Here is a 14684-nt window from a genome sequence, read left to right on the forward strand (position 1 = left end):
TTTTCATGGAATACTCCTTTAATAAATATCACAGAAAATCCCCTAATAACACTAATAAACTCAAATTAAGTTTTCACATTGTAAGGTGCGCAAAAATATATATTTTTTTAATAATAATAAAAATAATAATAAAAAGTAATATGTATGTGTGTGTATATATATCAATAAATATATTTATATATATATATATATATATATATATAAATAAATAAATATATATAAATATTTATACATATATATATTTTTTTATATTTTTATATATATATATATATATATATATATATATATATATCGACCGTAATGTAATTATATTTATTTGCATATATATATATATATATATTTTTTTGCGCACCTTACAATGCACTGAGCATTTTGCAGGGCACGGGGTGCTGGGGGGCAGAGAAGGCGCTTGTCACATGATGCCCTCTGCAATGTTCTGGATTAATGAGCAGCAGTTCACACAATGAAGCGGTGGGGGGGGGGGGGGGAAGGGTTCTCGACGTTCCAGCGTTCTCATCACCCCGGACTGGTCGCTGCCAAACTGTAACACAATAGACAACGTCACCGTCACAAAAGACACGAAACTCTGCAAATTCCATACAAAGTGGCCACCGATCAGCGGACGACTGCAGCGCCACCTAAAGTTCAGATAGGGGTATTACAGGTGTGTCGGGAGCTGCCGCTGACATTATTAACCCCTGCTGTGCCGCCTCTGAACATCTGTACATGTCTGTATATACGGATTAACAGCTTCTCGGTGATTAATTACTAATCCTGATCTGTAATCTATGATCTCATCTATTGTGTCCTCTGAATTATAATAATATGACTATATAATGTGTGTTTTATATTACAGTCCCCCAGAACCTTGTCTCCTACTCCTTCTGCCGAGGTGAGTCATTTACTGACAGCTAGTGTTTTACTTAATTCTAATAATTTACTGACAGCTAGTATTTTACTTAATACTAATAATTTACTGACAGCTAGTGTTTTACTTAATTCTAATAATTTACTGACAGCTAGTGTTGTGCTTAATTCTAATAATTTACTGACAGCTAGTGTTTTACTTAATACTAATAATTTACTGACAGCTAGTGTTTTACTTAATATTAATAATTTACTGACAGCTAGTATTTTACTTAATACTAATAATTTACTGACAGCTAGTATTTTACTTAATACTAATAATTTACTGACAGCTAGTGTTTTACTTAATACTAATAATTTACTGACAGCTAGTGTTTTACTTATCACTAATAATTTACTGACAGCTAGTGTTTTACTTAATACTAATAATTTACTGACAGCTAGTGTTTTACTTAATACTAATAATTTACTGACAGCTAGTGTTTTACTTAATACTAATAATTTACTGACAGCTAGTGTTTTACTTAATACTAATAATTTACTGACAGCTAGTGTTTTACTTAATACTAATAATTTACTGACAGCTAGTGTTTTACTTAATACTAATAATTTACTGACAGCTAGTGTTTTACTTAATACTAATAATTTACTGACAGCTAGTGTTTTACTTAATACTAATAATTTACTGACAGCTAGTGTTTTACTTAATTCTAATAATTTACTGACAGCTAGTATTTTACTTAACACTACTATTTTATAAACTGCCAGCCATTTACCGACTGCTAATATTTTACTGACTACATCAAATTTACTGACTGCTAAGATTTTACTGACTACAACAAATTTACTGACTGCTAGGATTTTACTGACTGTTAATTTTTTTCTGACTGCAACTATTTTACTGACTGCTAATAATTTACTGAATGCTAGTATATTACTAACTCCAACTAATTTACTGACTGCTAGGATTTTACTGAATGCTAATATTTTACTGTACTACAACAAATTTACTGACTGCCTATAATTTACTGACTGCAACTAATTTACTGACTACAACTTATTTCCTGACTGGTAATATTTTACTGACCTACAACAAATTTACTGACTGCAACTAATTTACTGATTGCTTATAATTTTCTAACTACAACTAAATTACTGATTGCTTATAATTTTCTAACTACAACTAATTTACTGATTGCTTATAATTTTCTAACTACAACTAATTTACTGACTAATATTTTACTGTACTACAACAAATTTACTGACTGCAACTAATTTACTGACTGCAACTAATTTACTGACTGCAACTAATTTACTGACTGCTAATATTTTACTGTACTACAGCAAATTTACTTACTGCAACTAATTTACTGACTGCCTATAATTTACTGACTACAACTATTTTACTGACTGCTTATAATTTACTGACTACAACTATTTTACTGACTGCTTATAATTTACTGACTGCTCGGATTTTACAGGCTCATTATAACAGATCATCCATCCAATCGCTGTCTGTAGAGATGAAACATCTTTGAATCTTTCAGTTCTAATCATCTTTACTGATCCTATAACACTTCATTTTTGCTGCTGCTGATGTCCCCATGACAACACTTCCTGTCTTAAAGACATCACATAAATTCCAACCACCATGCACATCAATTCTCACATCATTACCCATGAATAGCGGCAGCTGTGTGCGCACATTGATGTGGATGGTGATTCTGGCCCCGTTCAGAACAGAGAGCAGGAAGTGTTGTCATAGGGACATAAGACATCTGTAATGTACTGATAAGATGCTGTGTCGGTAATTTCTTTAGTGCAGGGTTTCCCAACCAGGGTGACTTCAGTTGTTGCAAAACTACAACTCCCAGCATGCCCAGACAGCCAGTTAGTTGGGAAACATTGCACTTGTCCATTCTGGAGACTGGGAAAGCTGGATGACAAATGTTTTTGTTCTCGTCTCCTGGATTTTTAGGGCTATCAGGACGGACGGGAACGGATAATGCAGAGATCCACCAGTCAGGGATCCATCAACTCTCCCGTCTACAGCCGCCATAACTACACCCCCACCATCTCCCGATCCCCGCAGCATTTCCACAGACCTGGTAAGAATCTCATTTGGTGCATTGTGGGAATTATCCGATACAGCGATACATGTTATTACTGCCATTACGGTGAGCGCCCACCTAGTGAGTGGAGGGGTCCTCCAGCATCTGTTACATGTTATTATGGCGCCATCTAGTGCACAATTAGCACAGGGCACAGTTATATTTTAGGCTACATTCACACTCCTGGTTGTCTCCGGCAGGGTGGAGCCCGTTATTTTAGGATCAAGACTAGCGGGAGAAAAAATAGTGCCTGTACCGTCCCCCCCGCCCAACGGAGACATTATTGGCCGTTATGACCCGTCAAAATTACGCCCGTGAAACTGCAAAAAAAAAGGGAGTTTGACGGCCGTATTTTCGGGGGCATATCGGCAGTGTGAAAGGGGCCTTAGAATGTTTTGATTGCATTTATGCAGTTTGTGGCCTGAACCTTTGCAGGATATAAACTGAACCCACACAGCGCCCCCTGCAGGCTAAAAAGAGACATAGATTGGTGTTAAGGGAAATACTGTATGAAAATAAATAGCAGTATACAGCGCCCCCTGCAGATTAGAGAACTGATATGTATTACTACAGTGTAGTATACAGCTCCCCCTGTAGGTCAGGATATGTACTGATCAGTGTAGTATACAGCTCCCCCTGTAGGTCAGGATATGTACTGATCAGTGTAGTATACAGCTCCCCCTGTAGGTCAGTATATATACTGATCAGTGTAGTATACAGCTCCCCCTGTAGGTCAGGATATATACTGATCAGTGTAGTATACAGCTCCCCCTGTAGGTCAGGATATGTACTGATCAGTGTAGTATACAGCTCCCCCTGTAGGTAAGTATATATACTAATCAGTGTAGGTCAGGATATATACTGATCAGTGTAGTATACAGCTCTCCCTGTAGGTCAGGATATATACTGATCAGTGTAGTATACAGCTCCCCCTGTAGGTCAGGATATGTACTGATCAGTGTAGTATACAGCTCCCCCTGTAGGTCAGGATATGTACTGATCAGTGTAGTATACAGCTCCCCTGTAGGTAAGTATATATACTAATCAGTGTAGGTCAGGATATATACTGATCAGTGTAGTCTACAGCTCTCCCTGTAGGTCAGGATATATACTGATCAGTGTAGTATACAGCTCCCCCTGTAGGTCAGGATATATACTGATCAGTGTAGTATACAGCTCTCCCTGTAGGTCAGGATATGTACTGATCAGTGTAGTATACAGCTCCCCCTGTAGGTCAGGATATGTACTGATCAGTGTAGTATACAGCTCCCCCTGTAGGTCAGGATATATACTGATCAGTGTAGTATACAGCTCCCCTGTAGGTCAGGATATATACTGATCAGTGTAGTATACAGCTCCCCCTGTAGGTCAGGATATATACTGATCAGTGTAGTATACAGCTCCCCTGTAGGTCAGGATATATACTGATCAGTGTAGTATACAGCTCCCCCTGTAGGTCAGGATATATACTGATCAGTGTAGTATACAGCTCCCCCTGTAGGTCAGGATATATACTGATCAGTGTAGTATACAGCTCCCCCTGTAGGTCAGGATATATACTGATCAGTGTAGTATACAGCTCCCCTGTAGGTCAGGATATATACTGATCAGTGTAGTATACAGCTCCCCCTGTAGGTCAGGATATATACTGATCAGTGTAGTATACAGCTCCCCCTGTAGGTCAGGATATATACTGATCAGTGTAGTATACAGCTCCCCCTGTAGGTCAGGATATATACTGATCAGTGTAGTATACAGCTCCCCCTGTAGGTGAAGATATATACTGATCAGTGTAGTATACAGCTCCCCCTGTAGGTCAGGATATGCACTGATCAGTGTAGTATACAGCTCCCCCTGTAGGTCAGGATATATACTGATCTGTGTAGTATACAGCTCCCCCTGTAGGTCAGGATATATACTGATCAGTGTAGTATACAGCTCCCCCTGTAGGTCAGGATATATACTGATCTGTGTAGTATACAACTCTCCCTGTAGGTCAGGATATATATATACTGATCAGTGTAATATACAGCTCCCCCTGTAGGTCAGGATATATACTAATCAGTGTAGTATACAGCTCCCCCTGTAGGTCAGGATATATACTGATCAGTGTAGTATACAGCTCCCCCTGTAGGTCAGTATATATACTGATCAGTGAAGTATACAGCTCCCCCTGTAGGTCAGGATATATACTGATCAGTGTAGTATACAGCTCCCCCTGTAGGTCAGGATATATACTGATCAGTGTAGTATACAGCTCCCCCTGTAAGTCAGGATATATACTGATCTGTGTAGTATACAACTCTCCCTGTAGGTCAGGATATATATATACTGATCAGTGTAGTATACAGCTCCCCCTGTAGGTCAGGATATATACTAATCAGTGTAGTATACAGCTCCCCCTGTAGGTCAGGATAGATACTGATCAGTGTAGTATACAGCTCCCCTGTAGGTCAGGATATATACTGATCAGTGTAGTATACAGCTCCCCCTGTAGGTCAGGATATATACTGATCAGTGAAGTATACAGCTCCCCCTGTAGGTCAGGATATATACTGATCAGTGTAGTATACAGCTCCCCCTGTAGGTCAGGATATATACTGATCAGTGTAGTATACAGCTCCCCCTGTAGGTCAGGATAGATACTGATCAGTGTAGTATACAGCTCCCCCTGTAGGTCAGGATATATACTGATCATTGTAGTATACAGCTCTACCTGTAGGTCAGGATATATACTGATCAGTGTAGTATACAGCTCTCCCTGTAGGTCAGTATATATACTAATCAGTGTAGTATACAGCGCCCCCTGTAGGTCAGGATATATATTGATCGGTGTAGTATACAGCTCCCCCTGTAGGTCAGGATATATACTGATCAGTGTAGTATACAGCTCCCCCTGTAGGTCAGGATATATACTGATCAGTGTAGTATACAGCTCCCCCTGTAGGTCAGGATATATACTGATCAGTGTAGTATACAGCTCCCCCTGTAGGTCAGGATATATACTGATCAGTGTAGTATACAGCTCCCCCTGTAGGTCAGGATATATACTGATCAGTGTAGTATACAGCTCCCCCTGTAGGTCAGGATATATACTGATCAGTGTAGTATACAGCTCCCCCTGTAGGTCAGGATATATACTGATCAGTGTAGTATACAGCTCCCCCTGTAGGTCAGAATATATACTGATCAGTGTAGTATACAGCTCCCCCTGTAGGTCAGGATATATACTGATCAGTGTAGTATACAGCTCCCCCTGTAGGTCAGGATATATACTGATCAGTGTAGTATACAGCTCCCCCTGTAGGTCAGGATATATACTGATCATTGTAGTATACAGCTCTACCTGTAGGTCAGGATATATACTGATCAGTGTAGTATACAGCTCTCCCTGTAGGTCAGTATATATACTAATCAGTGTAGTATACAGCGCCCCCTGTAGGTCAGGATATATATTGATCGGTGTAGTATACAGCTCCCCCTGTAGGTCAGGATATATACTGATCAGTGTAGTATACAGCTCCCCCTGTAGGTCAGGATATATACTGATCAGTGTAGTATACAGCTCCCCCTGTAGGTCAGGATATATACTGATCAGTGTAGTATACAGCTCCCCCTGTAGGTCAGGATATATACTGATCAGTGTAGTATACAGCTCCCCCTGTAGGTCAGGATATATACTGATCAGTGTAGTATACAGCTCCCCCTGTAGGTCAGGATATATACTGATCAGTGTAGTATACAGCTCCCCCTGTAGGTCAGGATATATACTGATCAGTGTAGTATACAGCTCCCCTGTAGGTCAGGATATATACTGATCAGTGTAGTATACAGCTCCCCCTGTAGGTCAGGATATATACTGATCAGTGTAGTATACAGCTCCCCCTGTAGGTCAGGATATATACTGATCAGTGTAGTATACAGCTCCCCTGTAGGTCAGGATATATACTGATCAGTGTAGTATACAGCTCCCCCTGTAGGTCAGGATATATACTGATCAGTGTAGTATACAGCTCCCCCTGTAGGTCAGGATAGATACTGATCAGTGTAGTATACAGCTCTCCCTGTAGGTCAGGATATATACTGATCAGTGTAGTATACAGCTCCCCCTGTAGGTCAGGATATATACTGATCAGTGTAGTATACAGCTCCCCCTGTAGGTTAGGATATATACTGATCAGTGTAGTATACAGCTCCCCCTGTAGGTCAGGATATGTACTGATCAGTGTAGTATACAGCTCCCCCTGTAGGTCAGGATATATACTGATCAGTGTAGTATACAGCTCCCCCTGTAGGTCAGGATATATATACTGATCAGTGTAGTATACAGCTCCCCCTGTAGGTCAGGATATATACTGATCAGTGTAGTATACAGCTCCCCCTGTAGGTCAGGATATATATACTGATCAGTGTAGTATACAGCTCCCCCTGTAGGTCAGGATATATACTGATCAGTGTAGTATACAGCTCCCCCTGTAGGTCAGGATATATACTGATCAGTGTAGTATACAGCTCCCCCTGTAGGTCAGGATATATACTGATCAGTGTAGTATACAGCTCCCCCTGTAGGTCAGGATATCTACTGATCAGTATAGTATACAGCTCCCCCTGTAGGTCAGGATATATATACTGATCAGTGTAGTATACAGCTCCCCCTGTAGGTCAGGATATATACTGATCAGTGTAGTATACAGCTCCCCCTGTAGGTCAGGATATATACTGATCAGTGTAGTATACAGCTCCCCCTGTAGGTCAGGATATATACTGATCAGTGTAGTATACAGCTCCCCCTGTAGGTCAGGATATATACTGATCAGTGTAGTATACAGCTCCCCCTGTAGGTCAGGATATATACTGATCAGTGTAGTATACAGCTCCCCCTGTAGGTCAGGATATATACTGATCAGTGAAGTATACAGCTCCCCCTGTAGGTCAGGACATATACTGATCAGTGTAGTATACAGCTCCCCCTGTAGGTCAGGATATATATTGATCAGTGTAGTATACAGCTCCCCCTGTAGGTCAGGATATATATTGATCAGTGTAGTATACAGCTCCCCCTGTAGGTCAGGATATATACTGATCAGTGTAGTATACAGCTCCCCCTGTAGGTCAGGATATATACTGATCAGTGTAGTATACAGCTCCCCCTGTAGGTCAGGATATATACTGATCAGTGTAGTATACAGCTCCCCCTGTAGGTCAGGACATATACTGATCAGTGTAGTATACAGCTCTCCCTGTAGGTCAGGATATATACTGATCAGTGTAGTATACAGCTCCCCCTGTAGGTCAGGATATATACTGATCAGTGTAGTATACAGCTCTCCCTGTAGGTCAGGATAGATACTGATCAGTGTAGTATACAGCTCCCCCTGTAGGTCAGGATATATACTGATCAGTGTAGTATACAGCTCCCCCTGTAGGTCAGGATATATACTGATCAGTGTAGTATACAGCTCCCCCTGTAGGTCAGTATATATACTGATCAGTATAGTATACAGCTCCCCCTGTAGGTCAGGATATATACTGATCAGTGTAGTATACAGCTCCCCCTGTAGGTCAGGATATATACTGATCAGTATAGTATACAGCTCCCCCTGTAGGTCAGGATATATAATGATCAGTGTAGTATACAGCTCCCCCTGTAGGTCAGTATATATACTGATAAGTGTAGTATACAGCTCCCCCTGTAGGTCAGGATATATACTGATCAGTGTAGTATACAGCTCCCCCTGTAGGTCAGGATATGTACTGATCAGTGTAGTATACAGCTCCCCCTGTAGGTCAGGATATATACTGATCAGTGTAGTATACAGCTCCCCCTGTAGGTCAGGATATATACTGATCAGTGTAGTATACAGCTCCCCCTGTAGGTCAGGATATATATACTGATCAGTGTAGTATACAGCTCCCCCTGTAGGTCAGGATATATACTGATCAGTGTAGTATACAGCTCCCCCTGTAGGTCAGGATAGATAAGTTTAGTCTAAATATGTTCCTGCATCTTTGGTAATGCAGCGCCCCCTACAGGTAAGTCATATACAGGGGAGTCTGCTGGGGTTCTCCAGAAATTATGACAGAAAGCCCAGGACACTAATGTGAACAGAACCTTATATATCCCCCGTGTCCTTACTGGGGTGCGGAGCCGCATCCTGTCCTTAGGGGCCCCTAGTATTGGTATAAAGGGGCCCTGTAAGATGAGAAAAACATGGCTGCCGCCTTCTGCTGCTTCTTAATCCTAACCCATGTAACCTATTGTGCGTGCCTATGATTATATCCAGTATATAGGATACATTGTATATACATGTATCCCTGGATGTAGCCATGACAACCATGATGACCCCCTATTCTTTACACTGCAGGCTGCATGCAAAAGACTTGAGAACACTGAAAAATACATTTTATATAAAAAAAAATATATAAAAAAAAAAACTTTTGACATGTCCCTAAGACAGTGGTCTCCAAACTGTGGACCTCCAGCTGTTGCAAAACTACAACTCCTAGCTTGCCCGGACAGCCGTTGGCTGTCCGGGCATGCTGGGAGTTGTAGTTTTGCAACAGCTTTAGGCACCCTGGTGGGAAAACACTGCTTTAAAGATTGCTGACTTTTGCAGTATGGTGCGAATTATAGTGTATGCTCGGCAAATGGCTCTCTGGACATGCTGGGAGTTGTAGTTTTGGAACACCTTCAAAGGGGTACTCCGATGGGAAACGTTTTTTTTTTTTTAAATCAACTGGTGCCAGAAAGTTAATCAGATTTGTAAATGACTTCTATAAAAAAAAAAAAAAAAAAAAAAAATCTTAATCCTTCCATTACTTATTAGCTGCTGAATACTACAGAGGAAATTTATTTTCTTTTTTTGGAACACAGAGCTCTCTGCTGACATCATGCCCACAGTGCTCTCTGCTGACAACTCTGTCCATTTTAAGAACTGTCCAGAGTAGGAGAAAAATCCCCATAGAAAACATATGCTGCTCTGGACAGTTCCTAAAATGGACAGAGATGTCAGCAGAGAGCACTGTGCTCGTGATGTCAGCAGAGAGCTCTGTGTTCCAAAAAGAACAAATTTCCTCTGCAGTATTCAGCAGCTAAGAAGTACTGGAAGGATTAAGATTTTTTTTTTAATAGAAGTAAATTACAAATGTTTAACTTTCCGGCACCAGTTGATATTAAAAAGAAAAAAGTTTCCCACCGGAGTACCCCTTTAAGTTCCGCAGTTTGGAGACCTTTGCTCTAGGACACGTCAAAAGTTTTATTTTATTTTTTCTTAAAGCGACAGTGCCCTTTCTCTTTGTCTATTTTTTGCAGCTTTAACCCCTACTGTTCCTGTAATGTTTTGATTTTGTTTCCTGCTCTGTTCTGTTTTTTAATTGTCGTTTAATTTTCTTCAAGTATTTTCGTCCCCTCCGTTATTTCCCGGATCTGTCTCTTATTTTGTGCTTTTTTTTTCTGTTCTTTCCTCCCTTCCTTCTCTTTTTTTTTTTTTTTTGTTAATTTGCCGTTTACCCCCCCCCCCCCTCCCTCCCTTTTCCTCCTCCCCTCCTGGCTTGTCTCCGCCTCCCTGGCACTTGACAGAGTTGTTGTGTACTGGTGTGCAGCGCTTGCCATACATGCGCACTGGCAGCTTCAGCTCCGCCCACAGCGACTCTCGTCCCAACTCCCCATTCAGGCATCATACGATACTACACGTGAAAGGTAAGAGAGCGGACGAGCCGCTGCAAGTGGCGTCATTAGCTTCTCTCCGGACAGAAGCTAATACGCCGGCCGTCCAGACGCTCTAATGCCCCACCCCCTCCCCACCACGCGCTTCATGGTTTTTGCACCACGTGTGTGTGTGTGGTTGTGTGTGTTTACTTCTGTCCATGGAATGGCATGTTTACTACAGGAGACTATCACTATCACCGGGTTTCGTCACTGACGATATTAACCATTTATAGTCACAACGCAAAGGGGATCAGGTAAACTTTATAGAGAAAGAACGTAAAAATGTCTAAGGGTAAAGATGAAAACATGGACAGCGACCACAAGTGTCATCGCACATGCATGAGTGTCGGGTCAATGATATAGAATATATAGAATAACCGAACCTCCCCAAGTGCATGTCTATGGTCATAGGAGGGTCGTCCGTGTCATAGGGGGCTCCACTGAGAAACCCACTGCTGAAAGAGGATCGAATGGAGATTATTGCTATAAAAATAGTTATAAGGTAACATATATGTCAGTAGGAGTTATATCCTGTATTATACCCCAGAGCTGTACTCACTATTCTGCTGGTGAGGTCACTGTGTACATACATTACATTACTTATCCTGTACTGATCCTGAGTTATATCCTGTATTATACTCCAGAGCTGTACTCACTATTCTGCTGGTGAGGTCACTGTGTACATACATTACATTACTTATCCTGTACTGATCCTGAGTTATATCCTGTTTTATACTCCAGAGCTGTACTCACTATTCTGCTGGTGAGGTCACTGTGTATATACATTACATTACTTATCCTGTACTGATCCTGAGTTATATCCTGTATTATACCCCAGAGCTGTACTCACTATTCTGCTGGTGAGGTCACTGTGTACATACATAACATTACTTATCCTGTACTGATCCTGAGTTATATCCTGTATTATGCTCCAGAGCTGTACTCACTATTCTGCTGGTGAGGTCACTGTGTACATACATTACATTACTTATCCTGTACTGATACTGAGTTATATCCTGTATTATACTCCAGAGCTGTACTCACTATTCTGCTGGTGAGGTCACTGTGTACATACATTACATCACTTATCCTGTACTGATCCTGAGTTATATCATGTGTTATACCCCAGAGCTGTATTCACTATTCTTCTGGTGAGGTCACTGTGTACATACATTACATTACTTATCCTGTACTGATCCTGAGTTATATCCTGTATTATACGCCAGAGCTGTACTCACTATTCTGCTGGTGGGGTCACTGTGTACATACATTACATTACTTATCCTGTACTGATCCTGAGTTATATCCTGTATTATACTCCAGAGCTGTACTCACTATTCTGCTGGTGAGTTCACTGTGTACATACATTACATTACTTATCCTGTCCTGATCCTGAGTTATATCCTGTATTATACCCCAGAGCTGTACTCACTATTCTGCTGGTGAGATCACTGTGTACATACATTACATTACTTATCCTGTCCTGATCCTGAGTTATATCCTGTATTATACCCCAGAGCTGTACTCACTATTCTGCTGGTGAGATCACTGTGTACATACATTACATTACTTATCCTGTACTGATCCTGAGTTATATCCTGTATTATACTCCAGAGCTGTACTCACTATTCTGCTGGTGAGGTCACTGTGTACATACATTACATTACTTATCCTGTACTGATCCTGAGTTATATCCTTAGTTGTAAAGTTGTAGTGAATCACTATGAGGTAGTAATAGTAATTATGTGATATAATGTAATAGAGTTTTCTGTATTTTTCATCTATGTATTTGATCTCCTCCTGATCTCAGTCTCTTTGTTGAATGTGCGTATTTTGTGACGCTTGCGTTCGTGCTTCCATCTGTCACAATCTTGCATCTCCTACACACAGAAAACATTGATTGGATCTTAAAGGGGTGTCTAGAATTACATAAACATGACCGCTTTCGTCCAGAAACAGCGGCACACCTGTCTGCAGGTCATGTTTGGTATTACAATTCAGCTCCTTTCCGCTTAAAGGGGTACTCCGCTGCTCAACATTTGGAACAAACTGTTCCGAACGCTGGAGCCGGGAGCTTGTGAAGTCATAGCCCCGCCCCCTCATGACGTTACACCCCTGCCCCCTCAATGCAAGTCTATGGGAGGGGGCGTGACTGCCGTCACGCCCCCTCCCATAGACTTGCATTGAGGGGGCGGGGTGTAATGTCATGAGGGGGCAGGGCTATGATGTCACGAGCTCTCGGTGTCGGCTCCAGCATTTGGAACAGTTTGTTCCAAATGCTGAGCAGCAGAGTACCCCTTTAAATGCAGTTGTCTCTCAGCTGTGGCCCCCCCCCCCAGATGTTACAAAACTACAACTTCCATAGAGCATGCACTTTAATCCGCACCATACTGCAAAAGTCAGCAATTTATAAAGCAATGTTTATCAGCCAGGCTTTGCCTGTCCTGGCATGTTGGGAGTTGTAGTTTTGCAGCATCTGGAGGGCCACAGTTTGGAGACCACTGCTTTCGTGGAAGCCACCATGTTCTTCTATTCTTGTACAATCCCTTTGGGGTCGGAGCATGTTGCACATCACGGAGCCCGTCCCCCTCATCATTATTCTGTATTTTGTATTGGGTTGCAGGGTTTCCCGACTAGAATCCTGTAATGAGAAGTGATCAGTGAGGGAACCCATTACCAGGTGTTACAATTCTCAGCAGTGCCTCCACAGGACAGAGATATGAAGCATTGCACAGGGCCATTGGTCAGTGCAGTCATGTAATGCTACTCTGACTTAGGCGTGACGCCGACCACATCTCCTCTGCAGCAGAAGTGTGAATGCAGCTCTGGATGTGACTCTAGTATATGTACTTCAGGAAACCAGCAGAAGTGTGAATGCAGCTCTGGATGTGACTCTAGTATATGTACTTCAGGAAACCAGCAGAAGTGTGAATGCAGCTCTGGATGTGACTCTAGTATATGTACTTCAGGAAACCAGCAGAAGTGTGAATGCAGCTCTGGATGTGACTCTAGTATATGTACTTCAGGAAGCCAGCAGAAGTGTGAATGCAGCTCTGGATGTGACTCTAGTATATGTACTTCAGGAAACCAGCAGAAGTGTGAATGCAGCTCTGGATGTGACTCTAGTATATGTACTTCAGGAAACCAGCAGAAGTGTGAATGCAGCTCTGGATGTGACTCTAGTATATGTACTTCAGGAAACCAGCAGAAGTGTGAATGCAGCTCTGGATGTGACTCTAGTATATGTACTTCAGGAAACCAGCAGAAGTGTGAATGGAGCTCTGGATGTGAGTCTAGTATATGTACTTCAGGAAACGAGCAGAAGTGTGAATGCAGCTCTGGATGTGACTCTAGTATATGTACTTCAGGAAACCAGCAGAAGTGTGAATGGAGCTCTGGATGTGACTCTAGTATATGTACTTCAGGAAACCAGCAGAAGTGTGAATGCAGCTCTGGATGTGACTCTAGTATATGTACTTCAGGAAACCAGCAGAAGTGTGAATGCAGCTCTGGACGTGACTCTAGTATATGTACTTCAGGAAACCAGCAGAAGTGTGAATGCAGCTCTGGACGTGACTCAGGACAAGATTGTCATTGTTAATATATCACATTATATGTAGACATAAGCTGTAAAATGTTGCTCCATAAGAAAAATACATTTTCTAGTTAGTGCTGTATAGTGCCTAGATAGATAGGGGTATATAGTGCATATGTGGCCCACATAGTGCCGTACAGTGCCTAGACAAATAATGCACATAACATACATACTGCCACACAGTGGCCAGATGAAAAGTGCATATACTGCCTACATGATGCTATTCGTTGCCCAGATATATAGTGCATTCTGCCTTTAGAGTGCTATGCAGTGCCTATAGTGCATTCATAGAGCCATATATTGCCCAGATAAACAGTGCATAAGCTACCTACATGGTGCCATAAGTGTCCAGATAAACAGTGCATGTCATGTACTACCTACATGGCGCTATAGTGTCCAGATA

The 14684-nt window shown here is 41.6% G+C and overlaps 1 protein-coding gene across 17 annotated transcripts in view; it reads left to right on the forward strand.

Moving 5' to 3' along the window:
• Positions 1-14684, forward strand: part of ABLIM1 (actin binding LIM protein 1) — a 349855-nt gene that overhangs the window by 290374 nt on the left and 44797 nt on the right. For 11 of the 17 annotated variants that reach the window (XM_056530890.1, XM_056530886.1, XM_056530881.1 and 8 more), the window contains 3 exons: positions 857-892; positions 2846-2975; positions 10558-10677. In XM_056530890.1, coding sequence (XP_056386865.1) covers positions 857-892; positions 2846-2975; positions 10558-10677 — 286 coding nt within the window. The remainder of the gene's footprint in view (positions 1-856; positions 893-2845; positions 2976-10557; positions 10678-14684) is intronic. The other 6 variants (XM_056530884.1, XM_056530889.1, XM_056530892.1 and 3 more) reach the window with 1 other exon arrangement.

The sequence above is a fragment of the Hyla sarda genome, chromosome 7 (assembly GCF_029499605.1).
Source record: "Hyla sarda isolate aHylSar1 chromosome 7, aHylSar1.hap1, whole genome shotgun sequence".
NCBI classification, from domain to species: Eukaryota; Metazoa; Chordata; class Amphibia; order Anura; family Hylidae; genus Hyla; species Hyla sarda.